Source organism: Sodiomyces alkalinus (genome assembly GCF_003711515.1).
Source record: "Sodiomyces alkalinus F11 unplaced genomic scaffold SODALscaffold_8, whole genome shotgun sequence".
NCBI classification, from domain to species: Eukaryota; Fungi; Ascomycota; class Sordariomycetes; order Glomerellales; family Plectosphaerellaceae; genus Sodiomyces; species Sodiomyces alkalinus.
In genome coordinates, this window is record NW_021167086.1 from 883958 (window position 1) to 905777 (window position 21820).

Here is a 21820-nt window from a genome sequence, read left to right on the forward strand (position 1 = left end):
CCCCCCCCCGTTCGGCCGGCATGCATCTTAAGAAAGAAAGTATCCTGTAGACAAAATAGGGGCGTCGCTCCGTTTCAGTGATCCGTCTCGAGACAAAAGCTCCATCATCGCGCAGAAAACGAGAGTTGAGGTGTTATAGGAGGAGCTAGTTTTTGGTGTCCGGCGCCGGCGAGCGAATCTGATAGCACGGCGCGGACCACGCTTTCTTGATGGTGGTTGTGACATAATGGTGTGTTGTGGGTGGAGGTGTACATACGTTGTATCAATGCGAGGCACAATGGGAGGTCCGGAAATGAACATCTCGCGTTGTGACGACGTACGACATATGTACACACCACGGAGTATTTGCTCTTTAATCAGTAGCTTTCTCTGATCACCCTGGGCCTAGGTACTTTTGCGTAAAAGTGGACGATGAGGGCATATCGAGGGGGGAGGGATGAGGGTGAGGGGTGGTGGAACACCCCAAACAAACCGCAAAAGAACCTTGAGCACAACAGCTATCAACGAGGAGAAAGAGAGTGTGCGTGAGGAAGGCCAGAATGGAAAGAAAATGACGTCGGCAATGTCATATCTTCCCCGGAGGATCTGATGCCTGGCCCCAAACCACGGGACTCCCCATCGGCGCGGTTGTGGTGGTTCGCGGTCTGTGGATCACACGGGGTCTGCGGCCTTCTCAAAAAACGGCCTCTTGTGCCCGGCGACAATTCGAACTGCAACCCACTCACCACTTTCCACTCACCTCTGGACTCTGCTGGATACATTGTTGTTATGTTCCCGTCATGCCTGGGACCTACCTAGGCCATGGCTGCTGCCGCCTCGAGATACGACTTCAGGTTTGAGGTGGAGACGGAGTCTTCATTTGCCTCGGAGCGGCCTCTTCACCGAAAATTCCTTAGGGTCACCGCCGACCGCTACGAGTCACATGACCAGATTCTTTCAATATGCTGATTAATAATTACCATTCTCTGATTCCATTCTGTTCGCTTTGAGCCTTAAATTGGTCAGACGATTAATTACCGCGAGTCCTGAAAGCCAGCCCTACGACTGATGGATTATGTATTTCAATTGGCTGGGGAACGAGGGCTGCTGGCCTTAGTCAGGCCCTATGTTGACAACGGCTTTATCCGTTTCTCCTTCTATTTCTATCTCTAATCTTGACTTGGCTTCGTCATACCGGTCGTGGTGAAGGCACCCTCTGCGCGCACCGGTGCTGCGTATCATGATGATGCTGTCTCGGGGAGGGACTATTCTGGGTAAGAGCCCGGTCCAGTGTCTGATTACTGCTTGGGCATTCGTCGAGTAACCGCTGCTTTGCTGACGGGAATGTTTGGAACCAATGTCGACGAGATGAATATGAATGTGGTGACCGACCTTTTCTTCCCCACCTAAAATGTCTCGTGAGCGGCAGCGGCGGTGCTCAACATGTCCATGATTACGCCCACCGTTGTGTTGCATTCCTTAATGCCACGCACGCAGTCTGACGTGCGGAGGCGTGGTTCCATGAAACCTCTGCGAAGGGCACGCGAAGTACATATCGAAATCTGACTGCATGGTATGCATATCTCGTCATCTCTGGTCTGCCTATGATGCAATTACAAATGTCAACTGATGAGGGGGCGTCCGAGGCGTCGAGAAGAGGGTTAGTTTGACATCGTTGACGTCCCTCGACTTTCTGGATCTCTATCGCCCGAATCCGGGACATGAACGCGTTGATCCTCGCTTGTTTAGGGAGATGTGTATCGGTTGCCCCAAAGAGAGGTTACGGGCAGAGTGAAGGGCAGAATATCGTGATTGTGTCCGTAGCAAGATTGGTGTGCCTACAACGTAGCAGACGCTAGGCTAGGCTGTCTATTTTTGCCCAAGCTAGTGCTGGACCCGCTGCTCATGTGAACCGGCAATGAAAATAAGGTGTGCAGTGCTGGAGCCTTGATAGGCTAGATTGGTCGTCGCCTTGTCTTGGCCCAGAATTTCTTTTTCCCTTTTTGTCTTTCCCTTTTTACATTCTTCTTCTTCTTCTTCTCGTGGGACCAGCCGCAAACCGCCGTAGCGTCTTCAGCCTTGACCTCTGAACTGCCTAGTCCCGAAACCGCTCTCCTCCGACATTGATTGACATTAGACCCAGGTAAGCTAAAGGTAATTAACGGGCGGGCATTGCTACACATCCGGTCACGGTTAGAGGGTTCGCTGTGTCTGACCGATGTACCCTGCCCCCAACATTCGGGGAAATGCCGTGTCCTCTTAGTGGCCCCGGTTGTGTTAAAAGTGCGATCAGCGACTTGTCAGTGTCTATTTTCAGCACAGCCATCATGGGCGACTTTAATCATCCTCCACATATCGTACTACCCTGCCTCGAGTCGTCTTGTGGTCGCCGGGGGCCACAGGCCCACAGCGGGACATCCCTTAATCTTGCTGGGTCGGTGTGACACTTAATGATCGCGATAATTAGCCGACTAGTGCCCGAATGAAGGCGCTCTTCATTACGTTGTACATAAGTTAAGGTACCCAAGGTAATTACCGTCTTGGTCAGGGTACCAGACCAAATCAGCTTAGGGTCTTTTTATCGTCTGCCGATACCAATTCAGAGCCTGACGGGCCAACGATAAGGAGCCAAGCTGTGTCCGAGTGTCGCGTCTATGGCGTTTAGCATTGTGGTGCAGCGGCAAGGTCCTGAAATGAGAACACACAGTGCAGTCTAAAGAGCGCCACTGAGACTCGATGTCCCGTCTCTCCGAGAGGAACCCCACCGAAGCCACATCTCATTCCCCCGATCGAGATTAGGAGCTAAGAAAGGAACAAACACGGTGGGTCAAAGCCCAGTCGGTGCCGACACCGGGACAGTGGTAGTTAGTCACTGGCAATGCAATGGGGTGCTGCTTGCTTTCCGACAAGAGACCCCAATGCCAGCGCACTGGGTCGTCACAAGGACCGTAACGGCGGGCGTCGTCGAACACAGGCCTCTTTTTGTTGTCTCGTACTTGCATAGTATGGTGGGGTGGGGCGCCAACCTCATTACGTTGTACATTTCGTCTGGTCCTGCCCTTGAAGGCCTGGAGATACGAAGTACTTAGAAGAAACCCGGCATTAACAACCGGCCCCTACCTACCTTAGACGTTGAGGTATAGAACACGCCGAGACGTTTTGTTCTTCTTTCTTATTTTTTTTTCCGTAAGGTCAGTCCTGCAATGAGCCATTCTGCGCAGAAGGTACGTCGTACGTACCTCAGTCGCGTTTGACCTTTTGTCAGACAAGGGTGGGCAGGGCCCCATGTTGGACTGTGCCAAAATAACAGCCCTCCTTTAAGATGCATCGATTCGTTCTATCGTCCCGCGAATTTCTGCTAAACGCCAAATGCATCTGCCCCCAAGCGACCAGCCAACTCGGACCATGGATGCAAGCAGGTTCGCTTATGCGCGGATGGACACAGTTGGCGATGTCTGTTCCTGGAACGACGACTTTTGAGGGGGCTAGGATACCTTAGGTAGCCTTTACCTTAAGCAGCAGCCTGAAGGTCTCACCATGATCGCGCCAATGCCGAATCGCCATCCACTCATAAAAGACCTTTTCTCTTTCCTTGATTTTCTGAGTACTATCAAGTTGCGGTGAGCTGTAAGGTGTGGATAAACGCTCCCTCTAAGAAAGACAGCCTTTCCCGATATGCTGTTGTCACCCAATCCAGCATCCACAGACATCCCTCCCATTTCTTTTCCAATGGGCGATGAACTGGCAGGTGATGAGTGTTTGTTTTGGGGGAAAGAACCACATAGATGGGGCTTGAAGTTGGTACTCTGATCCAGTCTAGGCAAATGGGATAGGACAGCGGCCTCACACAACCCACAGATTGTCTGCGATCATCTGACATACTGGATCAGGTTGGCCCCTGAATCAGGAAGAGGGGAAGGATAAAAATGGACTACGATACACAAGTTGACGAACCTTGGGGGTCTCTCCTGCCGGATGACAATCAATCTAATATCGCAAGTTCGGGGTCGGTCAGATTAGGCCTCGCCGCTCCTAACCCCATTATCGCTGGTTGGTCAAGAGGAAAAGAGAACTCCTTGGCCCCTTCATATCTCACTCCCTCTTCTTGTGACTTGGCCGTCATCCTGGCTCATGGGGTTATAGAGTGTGTACCGTGTACGTTGTAAGATGCACCGCGCTTATTCGGTCTGCAAGAAGTGATCTGCGGCAACTAGGCGCAGTCCGCCTCAAACACGAGTTGAGGGTAACGTTGTGGCTGCCGCGATGATACCCCAGGAACGGTGGTGGCGCCCAAAAGGGAGAGGCGTAGAAAGATGGTTTCGAAGAAGATTTCTGAAATGTCTCGATATGGACCAAAGTGCAATGTAAGTGCCCAGGCACTGTGGGCAGACAAACTTGAGAGGTACGTACCTCGGCCTCGGCCTCGGCTGCGCACGGTATGCACGAAGTACGTTGTAATTACACGGATACCATTTTTGGTCTTTTTCCTCCCCGCAAGTCCGGCCCGCTTCGAGGATTGGACGGGCTACTGTGTACTCGGTCGAACACAAGACCCACCGACCCACCTCACTGCTATCCACACAGTGGACCTCTCTAGCCCTATCTACGAAGTTACGAAGTACAAAGCTCCCCCGCCATGAATGGTCTTCTCTGTTGAAGAGAGAGTTCGACACACCACCAGTGCCACCCCCGTGCCGTTTCGTGGATCCGTACTACCTTCCTCTTCCTCTTCCCTGCTACACCATGAACCAAAGTAGCACCCAAATCTCATCTCTTCTCTTTTTGTCTCCCTTCGACCCCCGAAAATACGTTGATACAGAAACAGAACACGCGTCAACAAGGGTCGGCATCCTCCCTCATCTGTCGAGGGTCTTTCCCACGTTTTTTTCTTTCTCGCCGACCTTTCTGTTCTTTACGATCTACTACTGCTCCGTACTAAAGTCCCTTACGATGCGCCCCGTCCGCATGACGAGGTTACGTTCGTTACGGGCGTAGACCCCTCCAAGCAGAATTCGCGACCGACGATCTGGAATTACCCGTGTGTGTGCTCTGGTTCTCTTCGCTGCCTTCACCCCAAGTTACAACATATATACGTATGTTCGCCGACTATATGCGGTGCCTGTCTCTCTGAGACGCATAATATAACATATGGGGGTGGACATCCTGGTACGTGCATGTATGTGCCCATCTATATATGCATCCAGTTCGTTCACAGTTCGCACAGCACGGCTACGGACTGACTGCCGTTCTCACGGCAAAGAGAGGACCTCATCGTCTATCTATGCCACGGATCCTCCCGCGAAGCCTCGATTTCGACTGAGGTGACTTGCCATGTGGACTGTCCGGGTTGCCCTGCTGTGCCATTTCGATACCCCTTTTCCCGGAAACTTTTCGGGAGCTGATAAATGATCTTTGCTTCGAATATCTACTGTACGGTTAAGTGCGCAAACATACCAACCTGGAAGAGCAATGCGGAACTCTGAAGTACGACGTACGAATACAAGTGTAGGGCTGGCCTGAGTCTCCAGTCTCCAGTCTCCAGTCTCCAGTCTCCACAGACTTCGCCCAGCCTTACGAAATTACAACTGATCAATTGACTTGCCTTCGGAATGGTGAAAGGCCGGTTCGAAGCAAGAGTACGTTGTATTACGAAGTAAAATGGACGAGAGCTTCACTGGCTCGACGACTGGCCTCACTTTCTAAAAGAGAGTCGACGGGGACGGGGCCAGGACCTGAGCCTATCGATCCCTCTTCATGGTCCATTTCTCGACTTCAACTGTGTATGTACTTTGTGCACCTTCTCCCACTATGAAATACTTCGTACATACATACAAAGTACTCCGTATATCTCGCTGTTCGTCCTGGATGCTCCGCCAGAAAGACAAATCTGGTCGTTCGAGTATGGACACCCTCTCCCCCACCCCCCCTCCAACTTCGCACATCGTCTCACTCAACCCTCCTCATCCCTGACCCCATGCCTTGGCTTGAACCCGCTAGGGGGTTGTGGTTAAGGTCGTCAAGGTCTTCTTCCTCCCGTCTCTAATCCCTGTAGCCCACCCATACCAGCGAGGTACCCCTGCTCCCCATTATATCTACGTTGTATCTGTTCCTGAACCCTTGTCGTCGACCTTGGGATCTTCTGTACCTCATCTTCAAGTACAAGCCCCTTGTACGGCAAGTGCCGTTCAAGTCTGGCCGATTCTCCGTCCACCCATCCCAACCCTGAGAATACACACATCCAATGTTGGCATATTACGGGCCCCACCCAAGATTCACTGCCCTTCTTGCCATTTATACGACGCCTAGCCCTCTCCTCTCCTCTCCTCCCCGAGGTCTGGGGCTGAGATCTCAACCATCAGAAGCTTCCAAATATCATCAAGTACACACCGTTGCTTCAAGTTCCGAGTCCAACCAGTCCAACCTATAGCGCAACCCATCTATTTGTATCTACTCGACAAAATTCAGCAAGCGCATACGTGAGACGCCTACCACGCAAGACTCGGCATTTTCTTTTTCCTTTTTTTTCTTCTTCTTTTTTTCAGAACGATCATATTTGGTTGGTTACTCAACAGGCAGCTGCCATGAGGTGAGTGAGGAGGATAACACGCCCGCAACAAAAACGTCACGAGCCGAACTGTGCGCTCACATATCTTTCCTAGCTCCGTCGCTGCGCTTCCTTACGGCTCTACCTTGGCCATGGGTCGTCCCCCCTTCGCCTGGCCAGGACTTGGTACACCTGAACCCGGCAACCCTATTCTCGCCCAGAGCTTGCCTATCAGCCCTCCCTCAGACCCCAGTCTCAGCCCGCACAGCGAGTCCAGGTCACTTACCTCCAGCCCGCCTCGAGGTTTCATGACCGCTGAGCAGCGCGGGTTGAAAAGACAAAGGGATCAGGCTCGCCGCGAATCCAAGACTTCCGTCCGCGCCCGACGTGCCGGTAGTAACCCTTACATGAACTCGCCCCCTCTGACTATGCCCGACGTCTCCGCCGCCATGGGTCTCCCCATGTATTCTTCATCGCCATCTCCCGCCTCTCTTCTCGATGAGCCGACTTCGGGCATGCCAACTCCCACATATCTACCACCATACAGCCCACCTATGCACGACAGCGGCTTCCAGACCGGGTATCCGGTCATGTCTCCGGGTTACATGGGAATGGACTACTCAGCAGCATTCCAGCCTCCTCCTTATGCGTGAGTCTCATTCATATTAGGGTCCTTCTCACGACACTCTCCGCTAACCTCGTTTTCTTTCCCCCACACCAGCCGACCTTCCCCCATGCCCATGCCTCCTTCAGACCCGTCCATGATCTATGGAGTTCCTCCTGCGATGACGGGTGGCAGTGGGCCCTCAGACCATGGTCACGTGAGAGTCGTCCAGAGCCGACCCAAGCCTCAGTGCTGGGAACACGGTTGCAACGGCCGGCAGTTTTCCACATTCAGCAACCTCCTCCGTCACCAACGAGAGAAGTCAGGACAGGCGGCGAAGGCGACGTGCCCAAACTGCGGCGCCGAGTTCACGAGGACAACAGCGCGAAACGGCCACCTGCTCCACGACAAGTGCAAGTCACGCCGAAACGCAAACAGCAGCAGCAACAGCAGCATCAGCGGCAATAGCAGCTCATGAGGCCCGAGCGAGGCCCACCACCTCAAGTCAACGCAATTTTGCGGCCTTCACATGTACAATTTGAGAGGTTTAGGGGGTTTTCAAACTCGTTGCTTTTTCTTTTCCGTTTTCTCAAGGACGAGACGAACATTATGGGACGCGATACATGAAACACGCGGAAGAGACAGTGCATAGGAGGCAGCTATATGACGTGCTATCTGACCTGCTATCAGAAAGCAGGAAGGGATGCATGGGGAACATGCACAAGTCGGGAGGCGGAATTGGACAACTGGAGTTTTTGCGACCGGACATGGAACATGTTCGCTTTGGGTATATACCTGTCAGGCTGGGAGGCACTTTTTATTTTTTATTTTTTTGATGGGGGGTTTTTTTTCCTTTACATTCAGCGTTCCAGTTTTGTTTTCCATACTTTTCTGTCTTCATCTATTTCACTTTGGTAGAAGGTGCTATAGAAGGCAAGGCAAAAGCCGTCGGCCAGGTCGACATTTGTTCTATACAGGGTGGGATGGAGGCGGGACACCTTATTTTAGAATAGCCAGCAAATCGTCCAGGACTTCAGAGAATATACGAAGCAGCCCCGTTCGTTCTGGGCATGACGTCTATGACGGTTCACAATCCATGGCCTTGGTGAATTTCCGGTCTTGTCTAAACTTTGTGCGCTTTGTCTCCTCTCCGCTCTGTCCTATTGTTGACCTTGGTTCTCCCGTCCATTACGTTGTATGCGTCAACTTCGTACATACGTCGATCTCTGGTATGAAAATGTACGGGGTTTTCCGTTGGTGGTGGGTTCCGGGCCGGGGCCAGCTCTTAAGAAGCTTTAGCGACATTGCACACTAGGACCGGCATAAGATCAGACATGGGTACGGCATAGTTCCATAGACCTCCCAGCCCTGTCGGCGCAGTTGCCTAGTTAGGATTAGCGGCATTGAATGACGCCCTGCCCGTTGTTATTCGTGTCGCTGGGAGACCTCCAAAGTACCGCCGAACGGAGACCGGGGCAACTTGGTTCGTAGAAGTCAAAACGCTCGGCTTACTAAGGTACCTTATTTAATTGGCATTTCCGGAGTTCGCTTCAGCATCTCGTACTTCCTACCTATAAGCATCAAGTGTTCGTCCCCACACATACAGGACCTTACTAAGTCGATACAAACGAACAACGTACCCACTCACCCCGATCAAGCTCGCTCCCGCCCCCGCCCGTTCCGTGTGGCGGCCGGCACATATGGGGGAAATAGCCCTCACTGGTCGAACGGCTCTTACGAATACAACATGCTCAGTACGCAACCGATATGGGCTTAGTCGCTCAGCCCCAGGGGCTGAGTAACCGTTTTGCCCAAACCCGCAACTCAGCTTACCACACTTGAGACAATATGAATTGTAGGTGTGTGTGCGTGATGCGCGTATGTGGATGAGTGTGTATATCTCACGCTCTGTATGAATAGGATAATTGAATTTACGTCGTATTTGAGGACCCGTCTGAGGACGGACGGTGGGATAAACGACGTACTGTGAGTGGTAGATTCACTGGCACGTTTTTGGGACTTTGCCTTGAGAGACCGACCGGGGATGATTGGGACGGCGGGAGGAGATGTGGACCTGGCATTTTCGGATCTGCCCGTGGGCGTTCTCTCTGCTGCCGCACCTGCTTAAAAGGAGACGGGGAAATAGGGAAATAGACAAGACCACGAGGCGCGACGACTGGCAGATCAGAAAAGTGATGCAAAGGCCGTCTTATCAGGACGCTAATGCGCTGAACAAAAGCACGTTATTTCATGCTCCCTCGCTCTTTTCGATATCAGACTTGGCATCTGGTCTCCTCTCGCTTGCGATCATCTACGCCATGTCGGGGCCTTGGCGGACGATCAATGTGGGAATCACCCCGAGGACGATAACATATTCCATTTGGCAGGCACTGGCTGGATTTGGCATGCCCCATATGATCCATACATAGCATAGCAGTCGGGTCTGACTGTCTTACTCTAAAACCGAGTAATGTCGTAGCCGTCCAACACTTCCAAAGATTGCAATTGACACCTTCATGGTGACATTCGTTCAGCCGCAAGGATGTTACGTGCCGGTTCGTAATCAGACGACGAGGCGGACTCGCGAATAATTATCACACCTTCGAGAAGCCTAGAATGTCACCGTGTTGAAGTGTCAATCCGCACGTCTTACGCGTGTCCACGTCCTAGTGCGATATATCCTTTTTGGCCGATATCGCGCGCACGCGAGATAAAGACGCTATGTAACCCTTTTAAGGCAGACCGAAAGTGTAATAATGGTGTCGTAGCAGCAATAGTGGGTAAGTTGAGGGCGTTTTGGGAGGGGTCGAATTCGGCGGAGACAATAGGTAACTCCGTACCTTACCTGGTCCGTCAAAGTACATACAATCAATATATATGTACACCACCCCACTTCTTCTCACCCCACCCCCTAAACAGCCACTTCACTAACAGTGGCCAGAATACACGTGCGCTCTACGTAAGGCACGGCTATCGCACATGCATGTAATCAAACAAAAGAAAAACGAAAGCATTTAAACGAATAAGGGTGCCATAGAAGAGGAAGAAACCGCCGAACACTTTCCGGTCCCGAAGGTGCTCAGAGCGGGTGGAGGACGCACAAGACAAGACGAAACCTTAGGGTGCATCTCCCGCTTCTGCGCCCTGTGGCAAATTCCGTGGCTTTAATACAAGTCACATTTGATAAGGTTACATAATACCACTCACCAAACTACGGGCAAATAGGTTCATTATCACTATCAAATATACCTTACTTCCTCGTCGAGAACCAGACCTGGCCCGTCTCCCAAGCCCCTAAGGTAGGTAGGTATTCAAGAAATTGCATGTGTATGTGGTGTTTTACGTACAGCGCCACGGCGTATGTACTCCCTATCTTCTCTTCCCGTCCCTCCTCATTATCAACCCCCCCGGCCCATCTTCACGGCTATCTTCTTAGTTTTCAGCCACTCGATCACGGCAGATGTCTCTCTGCCGCCAGACAAAAACGTGGTGCCCCTAACTCAGGACTGAAGAGGTTGCAGCTAGTTAATCGTTGGGTAAGATATTCCCATGATTTTACAAGGGCTTTTACGGATGGCAAAGTACTTATATCGAATCGGAAGGGGGCACACCCCTCCTCTGTATATATGTACCGAACGTATCTTGAAGAAGCTCGTTTCTAGTTCCACTCCGCTCGGATGCGATACAGGGATAAGAAATACAACGTAAAGGGCCATCGAAGAAGCGGTATGAAATCTATGAAGCTTTCCCCCTCCCTGAGATCTACTAAAAGTGCCGTATCTTCCACGTGTATGTCTTTATTGGCCGGCCTCTCCGTCTATCATCGTCGCCCGGGCTCCCCTCCCCCACCTTCAAAATGCCTCCTCCCCCCCGCGTCCAATACCGCGGTGGATGGGTTCCTGCTTTTGTCTCGAAATCGTGGTAATTGATGAGCATCTGCCCCAAGTCGGCACTGATATAGGGGCATCCGCTCGCCAAAGCGGACAAGAATCAGAAACGTCTGAGCGATCCCTGGGTATCAGAGCCCGACCTCGAGCGAAGTAGGCAGGTAGTTGTTGTGCTGGCATTCGTGATAAAATGTCTGTATTTGATGACGGCTCCAGAGACAGCAACTGCGAGGCTGCAGCATTCTTGATTTAAAGCTCTGATAAACTTATCAGGCCGATTGGCAAGTTGCAGGACTGGACTACCCCCGATATTCCATGACATCTGGTCCGTCCCTTATACAGGTTTGCGATCAGCTGAAGGGCGTAACGAGCTCTATGCAAAGAGCTTTAAAGCACGAGCGTCTCCTGCAGACCAGACGAGTTTCCCGTCTTTGTTTTCCCGGCTCGCTTCAAGGGTGCGACACTGCCTACGCATGCGACCAGATACCGCGCCATGCAGTGATTTTGGGATAGCACGCGGGGGAAAAGCAAGATGCCAGCCGCCCGTTCGAGACGAGAAGGTCGGTGAATGGACGGATGGATGGTCGACACGTGCTGCTAAGTTACCTCCCCAGCACTCCGACTCCAGGGATCCACGTTTATTAGTTATGCGGGTTCCGCGTGGGAAAAGAGCTTGGGACGACGGTAAGGAGGGGTTGGCATGCATGGGGACCTGGGAGAAACTGTGGAGTACGGAAGTACGAGAATGGAGGGGGGTGTCTCGAGTAACCCCGGCCATGGCGAACGATCATCACGTCAACATCGTCGACATGTCTCATGAAGCCAGGGCTCCCTTGGTCAAGACATGCCGCGTCCGCATTCGGGCGAAGGGGGGGGGGTGGTGGCGTTTATGCCAAGACTATTAGTGGGCTTCTAGTCCGCCCAGCAACCGTTCCAGGACAAGGGGAGGGGTGGCAGTGGGGCACATTGTAGATCTACGGTGGAGTCTGATTTATACGTAGGTATATATGTATGAAAGTAGACGTACCGAGCTACGGTACCTTACCTAGTGTTGCCTAATACAGGTTAGTACGTGGTATACAACGGTTACAGGCGTTGAAATCGGACCTCTTGAAGTACTACCCACTAAAGAGCGGGTACGGTCTGACCCTGGTAGTGGGGCAGGTACAAAAACGATACTGGCCGGGGGGGAGGTCCAAAACCGAGTACCTCTAGAAGTCACGATTGCCTTGCCTTTTTAGGTTGAGGGCCCGCTAATAACGCTATTCCCGATTAGCTCCCCTAATAAGCGGGTTATTAGCTGGCAGGGGCCCTATAAGGTAATAAGAAGTCACTGTTTTAGCGCGTATTAGCTCGGTACAGGAGAGAGTCCGATTTTTACCCATGTGTACTGTATACCCCTGCGGCCCAGCTGGTGCCTAAAATAGCATTAAGACGGTGCGAATATCCCCCGGCTTGCTACTGTAAGGTAGTTCACGGTGAGGCTTATGCTTTGATATTCGCTAATTCTTGTCGAAAGCAACGGGGAAGGAAGATGGGAATAGACAACAGACTGTATGGTGTTCGTACATATATGTAGATAACTTTATCCCAGTATCTGTCGATGCGCGTTGATGGAGAAGTGGGTATGCACTTGTTGAAGATTCCGTTGCGTTATCTGCGTTATCTACGGGGCCCGCTTTTGGCGCTGATGTTTTCCTAAGGTACCGTAATAAGGTACTCTGTACCTAGGTACCTAGTCCTGCTGAGCAAAGGCGTGGATTTGTGTATATACCTACCCTGCGTACTTCATTTTATGCCTTACAAATACTTACGAAATAACGTGTTGCAGCCAGTTATTAAGGTGTTCGCCGTATCCGAACTTCTTGCGAAGTTGCGGCAGTGCGCCCGTTCATGATGACCACAACCGCTCGGAGCATGCCGCAAAACCATCTGCAAATTTGCAAGGTTGAGATGAGAGTGTTAATAATTATTACTGTACTCCCCACTCCACACAATAACAGCATACGTCGTACTGCGGTCTCGACGCCAGTTGGTAAACGGGATAACGGCCTTGAGGCCGTCGGTCATGCTGCTTTGCCGATCCGTAGCGCGGAATTTGCGACTTTGCGGGTGTGGTGAAATTACAACGACCCATTGGGTACGCGAACGGGGCGCAGAAAAGGGACTTTTGTCGAGAGCGCCCGTATGCGAGACGGATAATCCCGGAGCCGAGCTGCTATGTGTTTTGTATGGGAAATCGAACCATACAACATACAACGTAACTAAAACTGTCAAATATCAAATGTATTAGTCGGTGATTACGAGACACAGTATTCGGAACGATGAGGACGAAGATCTGGTGCCATATCGGCCAGGTTTCCTGGCCAGAAATTGCGTCTTTAAGTAAGGGGTCCACGGCAGATGATGCATGGCTTAATACTGTTAATATGGCCGGAAAATAACCTGAAGAGATTCTTGGTTTTCTCGAAGGTAAGGTCGGGATGAGATTTCGACGAATAATTACACCCACGACACATGCCCATTTGACGCAATTTGATTTGTGAGTTTTCTCACAACCCACCCTACACAGTGCCAGCGCCAGGGTTGTTTCCCTACATCTTCGTAGAGCAGGGGCATTAATGCCCGGTTAGGTGGCTCGGTAGATGCTGGCATGGCGTTTCGTCCTGTCCAGATGTTCGTCGGACTACAACCTGAAGTACACAAGGTTCTAGGTAGTTACTTTGTGGTGTCCGTAGGGCCTGATGATACAACTGTACGCTACCGAGTACAAACACGCAGAGACTACTTCGTCGACAACAAAAGAGACGCATAGACCTGACCTGTCCCGTCGCTAGACCGGGTGTCCTTTTGCTTCAATTCCCCTCACCCCTGTACCTTGACTTCTCCGTGACTGGCAGCGCTCTGTTTGCTCTTCAACTTGAGTGCCGAGAGAACCTGGATGAAACAAATTGGCAACGGATAATTAACGCTTGGGACCCTATTCTATCGGCCTTTCCGACGACACTCTAGGGGCGGCGGGCCTGAACGACGAGGATTGGGGAGTATTGACCGCGGCTTATGTGCGTTAACAGTTTCGGTCTCTGATTTCGAGAACGAGCGACACATGAATGAGGAGACCGGGATGGGGCTTCGTAGATTGGTCAAATTGCTCACAGTTTTTTAGGGGCTGAGAAAATCATTCAGGTTCCAGACGATTCCTGGTTTGACTAATACTCTGTAACATCGGTGACGAATTCATCGCACATAGAGTAGTATGCATGCTGTGCGATTACGAGATACGTCGTGCATAGAAGGACTGAAACTCCTATGCGTAACTAATGATATATATCGCAGGATCTAGGACTAGGGATGTAACAAAGTTTCTACTTCGTAAGCACTCTGGGTATAGTATCTAATATGAGTTCTTATTCTGGAATCTTTCGTCCCGATCGCGCAGACGAACCCCAATATAGTGATACCCCCGACTACACACGTCAGGATATCGTCGCTTCTTCGGTCGTATCTTGCACAGAAACCGTAGATGACACTGAAGACGAGATCGAGGAAAAGCTCAGTACAGACTCCGCTGTCCAAGCGGGAATCATCTCATTGTGACATATGTATCGAATATCTTTGACGGCGCCAGAAACAGACCAACCAGTCTTCCCATGTGGTCTGAACCGTAGAGAGGGGCGTCAGTCCGCCCTGAGAAGTGGAGCAATATCAACCGTTCGTGACACCGGTAGACTAGACAGTCGAGCTGTTCAGTCCTGTGATGCACATGTTTCCCGACCCTGACCGTCGTGTGTCGCTTGCGACCAACGGGCACGCACCGTCTCCTAGGAATGACCGACGCTTCGTGTGCTAGCGCTGACGCGGAAGCAAACAGCTGCCTGCGCAATGATGACGGTCCTACGGAGTAATTGATCAGTCTCTTATCGACTAGGAAGGGTACCTTAGGCAGGCTAGCGCCATAAGCGAGCACGTAACGTCGCTTCTCGTGGGAACGATTCGCGAGCGTCCAATGTTACGGGGTGAGACGAGAGTCTATTAGTTCGTGTAACGCTGAGGGCATTGCTGAGTGTGGTCGAAGGTTGATATCTCCGGTGTCCCATCCTGCTGCACATTCGTAAGACTAGAGTAGCATTTCTACCACGATAGACTAGGATTCTGCATAGTTCCACGCATATACTCAATGTACTGTAGATGATTGAATTGGCAGTGGAGAAGCGTGATAATGAGTAGAAGTGTTGTCGCCTTGAGGCATATCCTTAGTCCCTAGACCATAATGTGTATCCGCACTGAAGGTACGTTGTAGTGTATACCGTCGAGTGGAACGAGGTAGGCAGGTGGCTGGTAAGGGGGTGAAGGGGCAAACGAAACGGAGCACGAAGTTCTCCAGTAAATTCGCGTGGTCGGAGTGTAGAGTACAACGTATCTACCACAGCTATCCATACTGTACGGTCACTCCAGAGCTGTGGGTCTCCCGGAATTTCCCGCTGGTTCGCACGGCGTAGTCCCACTCAAGCCTAGCCGCGTTTGTCGGTTAATTAAGCGCCTCGCGCGATAGGCTAGAAACGCGCCCCGCGTATCTAACCGACGGGACCAACAACACGTCACACGTCCCTTCCTTGTTCGTGGCAATTTCAGACGCGGTAAACAACGCCGACTCACCATCACGGACCTGAAGTGAGAGAGTTTTCTGAAGAAGCAGCGAATCATCACTTCACGATTTTGCACGACGAGATGATAATCTGGGCATAGTGCGTGTATGTGGGTTGTCGACCGGGCATGCCAGGCTTTAGGAGTTATCCTTGGCAGAACACCAGCATTGAACTCCTACGCACCCCCCACTGACGACATTTCCCACCCTACCGGGCATGATGGCAACGGCTGGCGCTTCCACATGGAGGGGCCAGAAGCATAGGGTGTTCCAGTCTGTTTTTGACACCGACGTATCGCAGCCGACGCCTCACACGACGCCTTCGTTGAGAAGCACCGAAAAGGGGCAGCCTTTTGGCGGGCCCCCTCCTCCGACTACGCAGTTTCCGTCTCCGTCTATCAGCCAAAAGGCGCTAGGTCTTGCAGGTGTCGATCCGCTAGGGAGAGAATTCTCGCCTCCGTCCGTCCCTATTACCGATCAAGTCCGTTGGGACCGCGCATGGCATGCCGTTACATCTCGCATTCAGCTACCCCCCTCGGTTGCCGCTGAAGACTCTTTCGGCGACGTAAGCCCAGAGCTCCAGGACCCAGACCATTCCTTCTACGACAACATTAGACTCGTCCTGTATCCAGAGCGGTACGCCCCCCATGCCGCACACACCGAGGATCTTCTCTCCTGGCACACCCAGCAGGCGCGCCAGCACCTCGTGCACCATGTTCTGCCCTTGATTTCCGCTTGCGGTGACTACGCCGACGAGGCACAGGGTCTTCTGGGTAGTATCCGCACCTTGGAAGCAGCACATAGACAGTACCTCTACGGACTCTCCCTCATAGTGCGAGGCCTGGACGGAAGGACGGCAGAGATGGCTTTGGACAAGTTTCGCCGCGACCTCCATGCTATCATTAGCAACGCCGTGTCACCCTCCCTTGCGACCACCCTCCGCAATGTACTGGGCCGCCTAATGAGGGTACTTTTGAAAATGGACCCCGTTCCTGCCGATCCTCTTCCCTCACCTTCTCGACACCGTGCCCTCAATGCACGTCGGGCAGAACAGCACGTCGAAACTGCCAGGCGAGAGTTCAGGCAGCTTGTGGAAGCGCTGCACCATGTGGGACTAGCCGGGGAGAAGTTCCAGGTCCTCTTTGCCGAGATGATGGACGCCTTGATGGCCGAATACGTGCAGACCTCCTTTGCCGGGCTGTGGGCGCAAACGCACAGGCAAACGACGACCCGCACCACTGGAGGCGTGGCGCGCTCGACATCCTTGCGGCGTGCGGCGCGGACCAGCACACCCTCTCAGTGCATAGCTTCCCTCTGCGATTGGGTGGAAAACCATTACGCGCGCCTAGCGGTCGAGGTGTTCAACTGCCTGGGGAGTTGCGAAGTGGCCTGGAAAGACGTCGAGGATTGGAAGGAGATTGCCGTTGGGCGGCTAGCGGTGATGCGCATGCACGAGCTCTTCGACATGGTCCTCCATTGGCCCGAGAGCAAGGACGCCCTGGAAGACCTGCGGATCGCGGTCACCACGCCGCAACGTCGCTTGCAACTGACCGACACCTTCGCGGCCGCCTTGCAGAAGCGGCTGCTGCACCCTGGCCGGTCCACCTTGGACATCCTTCAAGTGTACATCTCCATGATCCGTACTTTCCATGCGCTAGACCACTCCAAAGTACTCCTCGGCAGGGTGGTCCATTCCCTCCAGTTGTATCTCTGTCAGAGAGATGATGCCATCCGTATCGTGGTCACGGGGTTGTTGTCTAACCCAGAGGACGCGGATACGGAGGCTGGCAGGGGGAAATTGGTCGAGCTAGGCGTCCTCCTGAATGACCCGGCGCAGCAACATCGGTCGGTCATGGACGATGAAGAACTGGACTGGGATGACATGGAATGGCTCCCCGACCCTGTCGATGCCGGCATCAACTACAAGCGGCCCAAGACCGAGGATGTCATCGGCACCCTCATTAACGCGTTGGGCTCTAGGGACATCTTTATTAAGGAATTCCAGAACATCATTGCGGAGAGGCTCTTGTCCAAGCAAGCGGATTTTCCGCAAGAGATCAAGGTTTTGAATCTTTTGAAGAAGCGGTTCGGGGAGCATGCCCTTCAGGGCTGCGATGTCATGATCAAGGACATTCAAGATTCCCGAAGAGTGGATGCGGTGGTTTCCCGAAATATTAGAGCCGCCATCGGCTTGGGCTCACCCGACCGGAGGGCCGGGGCGATTCCCTCGTATCATACCAGGATTCTCTCGCGGCTTTTCTGGCCTACACTAGACCGAGAACACTTCCTGCTACCCCGGCCCATCGCGGAGGTGCAGCGCCGCTACGATGTAGAGTACGAACAGCTCAAGTCGTCCCGCAAGCTGACCTGGCTCAACAACCTCGGCACAGCCACAGTGCAACTCGATTTACAAGACCGGTCCATCCATACGGATTGTAAGACGTACGAGGCAGCAGTCATCTACGCTTTCCGAGAAGAGGAGGACAACTCCGATGCGCCTGTGCAGCGGACAGTCGCTCAGCTTGAAGAGATGCTCCAGATGGACGACGACACGATCCGGCTGGCGCTCCGGTTCTGGGCATCCCAACGTATCGCCCGCGAAGTCGCGCCGGATACCTTCGTCGTCCTGGAACGGCTGGAGGATGACGACGACGCCACGGCGGGCGCGAGCGCGGGAGCATCGCGCGGGGCGTCGGGGCCGCCCGAGGGCCCAGCGCGCGATATAGCCTCTCCGAGCAAGAGCAAGGGCGGGGGCCTGAACGCCCAGGAGCGGGAACGGCGGCAGGTGTACTGGCAGTTCATCGTCGGCATGCTGACCAACTCGAGCCCCGCGATGCCGCTGGCGCAGATCGCCATGATGATGAAGATGCTCATCCCCGACGGGTTCCCCTGGGGCAACGAGGAGTTGCAGATGTTCCTGGCGGAGAAGATCGCCGCCAAGGAGTTGGAACTGGCCGGTGGGAAGTACCGGTTGCCCAAGAAATGAGAGGAAACACGGCGACACGAGGGAATGGCGTAATCTTCGACAGGGGCGCCATGCCGTATGATTCATTCATTCCCGCCGCAAAAGATGATGGGCATGCGCTATCTCGCTCCTCCGAAGACCTCTCCTCTCAGCTGCGGTTTCGGACAGACCACGAAAACAAACAGCTACGCCACGCCACTGCGCGAAGGACCAAAAAAAAAAAAAGCATATTGGCTTTGAGTGAGTGAGAGCTACCCCTTTGCATCAGGTTGCTAGCTGCTGAATTGAGGAATGGTATGACTCTAGTTTCACCTCCCATTCTCTTTTGAAGCCTAACTACCTAGGAAGACATCGTTACGGCGCAATCAAGGCTAGGGGAGGCTGGCAGGGCGAGGCGAATATGCGTGTCATTACCACCGCTAGGGGTCAGTCATACTTCATATGCTAGAAACTCTGGCAGTATGACAATCTCGGCGCAACAGCAGCAGCAACAATGAGGCAAGAGGCAACCAGGCAGGGAATGCGGGCGGCGAACATATCGTTGCAAATAATAAAACTATGGCGATAAACCAATTCGCCGAGAAGGCAATCAACCTCCGATGACAGCATTTCCTTTTCGTATATACGGATAGCTCGCTCGTGCTGAGGGATACGTGAGATGGAGATATGGGTTTTGGCCACGTTACGTTGCCTTGTAAATCCTGATGGCACGGTGTAATATGACGGGCGGCTTACTGCAGCTGTCTACCACTCTTTCACCAACCTTTCCCACTGCCTTACTCACTGCTCACCATTTGTGGGAAGCTTGGGGAGCCCTGAGAGCTGGGCTTCCCGGAAAATAAGACCTATCACTCTGCAAGCGCACAGCACACAGGCTTGAGGCGTTGACAATAAATACTATCCGACCATCACAGGCGGCCAGCTAGCACAGCTGAACAAGCTGTGGAATCCAAAAACGAGTTGCTGGCTAGGAGCCTCACTGTTATCGTCGAGGGTTTACGTGTATCCACGTCTCACCGGCCCCCCCCTTTTTTATTTTTTATTATTATTTATTTTTGTGTGTGGGTTTGGTCGTCAATTGGGAAAGAAAGGAAAGGCCGTGGCGCGAGAACCATAGCGAACTAACTTCCACTTACTCGTAGGTTCATTCGGTTTTTTTTTCTTGCGTTTGAATTGTATGACGATGCGAAAAAAGGAATCCGATCTGTCGCCCGAGCCCTTTCTTTTTTTGTCTCCCTTTTTTGTCTTTTTTTTGTCTTTTTTTTTTCTTAGCGGGTTTGAAGTCCGCAGACCCCAAGTCGACGAACGCAGCCAAGTCATGTCTTGGCTTCCGGCTTCGCTACCTCAACGCCCCCCGTCACTGTGAGTACTGACTCCATGTAAGGAATAGCTGTGTCAAAGGCAGGTTGGTTGGGCCAGCCAATCCGTGTCGGGCGACGCCAGGGTGTTGGGGTTGAGTAGTTGTGTCCCAACAGGCCAGGGAGCACGTCGAAATGGGAATGGAATGAAATGAGTTGAGCTTTGCCCAAGCCCTGTGGTTGGATTGATCCTGGTGCTGCATCACTGATTCACCGAGGATTCAACGAATCATAAGGTGCTCAGGCATGTTGGGGCAACGAGAAGAACACATTTCGTCTCGAGTGTGGTGGTGGTGGTGGTGGTGGCGGTAATAATTATGACCAAACCGCTCGCATGTGTAAAGGGGACGCACCCCTCCCCCAGTTTGAAAAGATTGAGGCAAGGCAGACAGACAGACAGACAGACATTAGCGAAGTTGACGGGCGGTTCTTTCAACTGACTAGGCCAACCGTCTCCAAATGAATCGAAACTAAGCTCGCAGGGGCCTGGGCCATCGTTATAGATTGGCCAGCTAGGGATGCACCAAAGACACGTCTAAGACCTAGACCGATGTAGTGAGTGACTGAGAGAGTTTTGGTAAGAGCGTTTCGGCTTGCTTTTCTTTTTCCATTTATGCCTTTGCTAAAACCCCAGCGGCTAGCGACTTTGGTCCCCGGTCCTTTGGGCAGTGCTGACGAAATCCATGTCGGGTCGTCGCGCTGTTTGCAACTGCAGACAACAGGTTATGATGTGGTATATATCGAATCACGGCAGAGTCCAGGATACCGAAAGTCATCGTCATCTGCAATGCAATGGCGGGCGGTACGAGTTTCGTGTCGAAAAAATGGGGGCGCACTGAATGTGAAAAGGCAAACATCGATGTTCTCTCCCCGAAGCAGAAACTCGGAAACTCGGGAAACGCATTTCACTCTTTCCGGACCAGCAAGGCAACCGAAGGCAAAGCCTGTGCTGTGCTGGTTGGATATCCGCTGCCTCGTTGGCGTTCGAGCCACGTTTCGGTGGCGGATGCGGAGGGACTTTTGCCCTCCGTCGGCAGGATATCTCCATGGGAAAAGTAAGGTGTGGAAGTGATTATTCTGGAGAGACGGGAATCGAATTGATACGCCCCTCCCCTCCGTGAAACAAGGCCGCAACAGGTTGACTAAAGGTAGGTCCGTGGTCCCGGCTTTCCCTTTTGTACGGTAGCATTCTGATGTCGAATGACGACAAGATATGTAGAACCAATCGATAAGCTTCTAGATACACCGATAGACCGGTCGAGACGATCCGAGCTTGGGCAGGAAGCGAGCGGTCCCTTTTAAGACTACGATGTACTTAATAAACTACCTACCTACGAAGCGAATGATTAACTGCTTTCGATCTCGGAGGTTCTTTGGGGTCGTTGACGTGCTACGTGCCTTCTATGAATGAGAATGAGCGCAGATATTCTGTTCGAGGCATATTTGACGACCGTATCTACTACTTCGTGATGGACCGGTCATACACACCTTTCCAGGGTTGTCCCTCCAAGTGCACATGCAAGGCGAAAAGCGCGCCGTAGTCGACAAATTCTCAGAGCAGAGTAGCCACGTAAGAAGAGTCGGACATGGTTAGCAGGAATGCTGCATGTCTACGAGTATCCGTACATGTAGGCCGGTGAAAAGGTGCCTCGGTTGGTGTCCGTGTTATGCACCGTCCCGTGTGAGGCATGAGTCGCACGACCAAGGGCATACCTAGACTAGCATATATGCCTAAATAGGCTCTCAACTGACAGTGCTCGAATCCAGGCGCCAAGCACGTTGTGAGAATGGATATACGTGTACGGAGAGTATGTACGGAGACAGCAAGCATCATTATC

At 52.5% G+C, this 21820-nt stretch overlaps 6 protein-coding genes across 6 annotated transcripts; 3 read left to right on the forward strand and 3 right to left on the reverse strand.

Annotated features, from left to right (window-relative positions):
* Positions 1–400: 400 nt before the first annotated feature.
* On the reverse strand, positions 401–907 carry SODALDRAFT_211076 (hypothetical protein). Its single transcript, XM_028607276.1, has one exon. It carries the CDS (start codon positions 759–761, stop codon positions 501–503), a length of 261 nt encoding a protein of 86 aa, XP_028464741.1. The 5' UTR covers positions 762–907; the 3' UTR covers positions 401–500.
* A 1733-nt stretch (positions 908–2640) lies between these two features.
* SODALDRAFT_380424 (hypothetical protein) lies at positions 2641–5177 on the reverse strand (the record flags this gene model as incomplete). The annotated part of the gene is made up of 13 exons (XM_028615107.1): positions 4929–5177; positions 4818–4839; positions 4390–4406; positions 4191–4320; positions 4053–4107; positions 3934–3966; positions 3829–3877; positions 3668–3720; positions 3516–3604; positions 3370–3440; positions 3219–3272; positions 2799–3047; positions 2641–2667 (listed from the first exon to the last, which is right to left on the reverse strand). The coding sequence occupies exons 1-13, from the start codon at positions 4944–4946 to the stop codon at positions 2641–2643; spliced, it is 867 nt and encodes a 288-aa protein (XP_028464742.1). The 5' UTR covers positions 4947–5177.
* A 1498-nt stretch (positions 5178–6675) lies between these two features.
* SODALDRAFT_325497 (hypothetical protein) lies at positions 6676–7605 on the forward strand (the record flags this gene model as incomplete). Its single annotated transcript, XM_028609990.1, has 2 exons — positions 6676–7172; positions 7245–7605. The coding sequence occupies 2 exons, from the start codon at positions 6676–6678 to the stop codon at positions 7603–7605; spliced, it is 858 nt and encodes a 285-aa protein (XP_028464743.1).
* A 238-nt stretch (positions 7606–7843) lies between these two features.
* SODALDRAFT_361776 (hypothetical protein) lies at positions 7844–9255 on the forward strand (the record flags this gene model as incomplete). The annotated part of the gene is made up of 9 exons (XM_028614410.1): positions 7844–7903; positions 8000–8105; positions 8165–8322; positions 8443–8465; positions 8582–8610; positions 8786–8881; positions 8971–8986; positions 9048–9113; positions 9159–9255. The coding sequence occupies 9 exons, from the start codon at positions 7844–7846 to the stop codon at positions 9253–9255; spliced, it is 651 nt and encodes a 216-aa protein (XP_028464744.1).
* Positions 9256–9438: 183 nt separating this feature from the next.
* Positions 9439–15789, reverse strand: SODALDRAFT_361777 (hypothetical protein; the record flags this gene model as incomplete). Its single annotated transcript, XM_028614411.1, has 21 exons — positions 9439–9517; positions 9652–9738; positions 10188–10271; positions 10382–10421; positions 11113–11239; positions 11411–11611; positions 11695–11846; positions 12568–12646; positions 12877–12946; positions 13023–13232; positions 13324–13376; positions 13571–13700; positions 13884–13951; positions 14022–14037; positions 14490–14601; positions 14651–14908; positions 15061–15115; positions 15198–15297; positions 15454–15525; positions 15619–15680; positions 15727–15789. The coding sequence occupies 21 exons, from the start codon at positions 15787–15789 to the stop codon at positions 9439–9441; spliced, it is 2118 nt and encodes a 705-aa protein (XP_028464745.1).
* A 90-nt stretch (positions 15790–15879) lies between these two features.
* On the forward strand, positions 15880–18645 carry SODALDRAFT_280830 (Cullin family protein; the record flags this gene model as incomplete). Its single annotated transcript, XM_028608260.1, has 2 exons — positions 15880–16905; positions 16960–18645. The coding sequence occupies 2 exons, from the start codon at positions 15880–15882 to the stop codon at positions 18643–18645; spliced, it is 2712 nt and encodes a 903-aa protein (XP_028464746.1).
* Between the last annotated feature and the right edge of the window lie 3175 nt (positions 18646–21820).

Bases quoted from the DNA above. Each gene is read 5' to 3' on its own strand.
- SODALDRAFT_211076 (XM_028607276.1), bottom strand. From the start codon at position 761: ATGTATCCAGCAGAGTCCAGAGGTGAGTGGAAAGTGGTGAGTGGGTTG.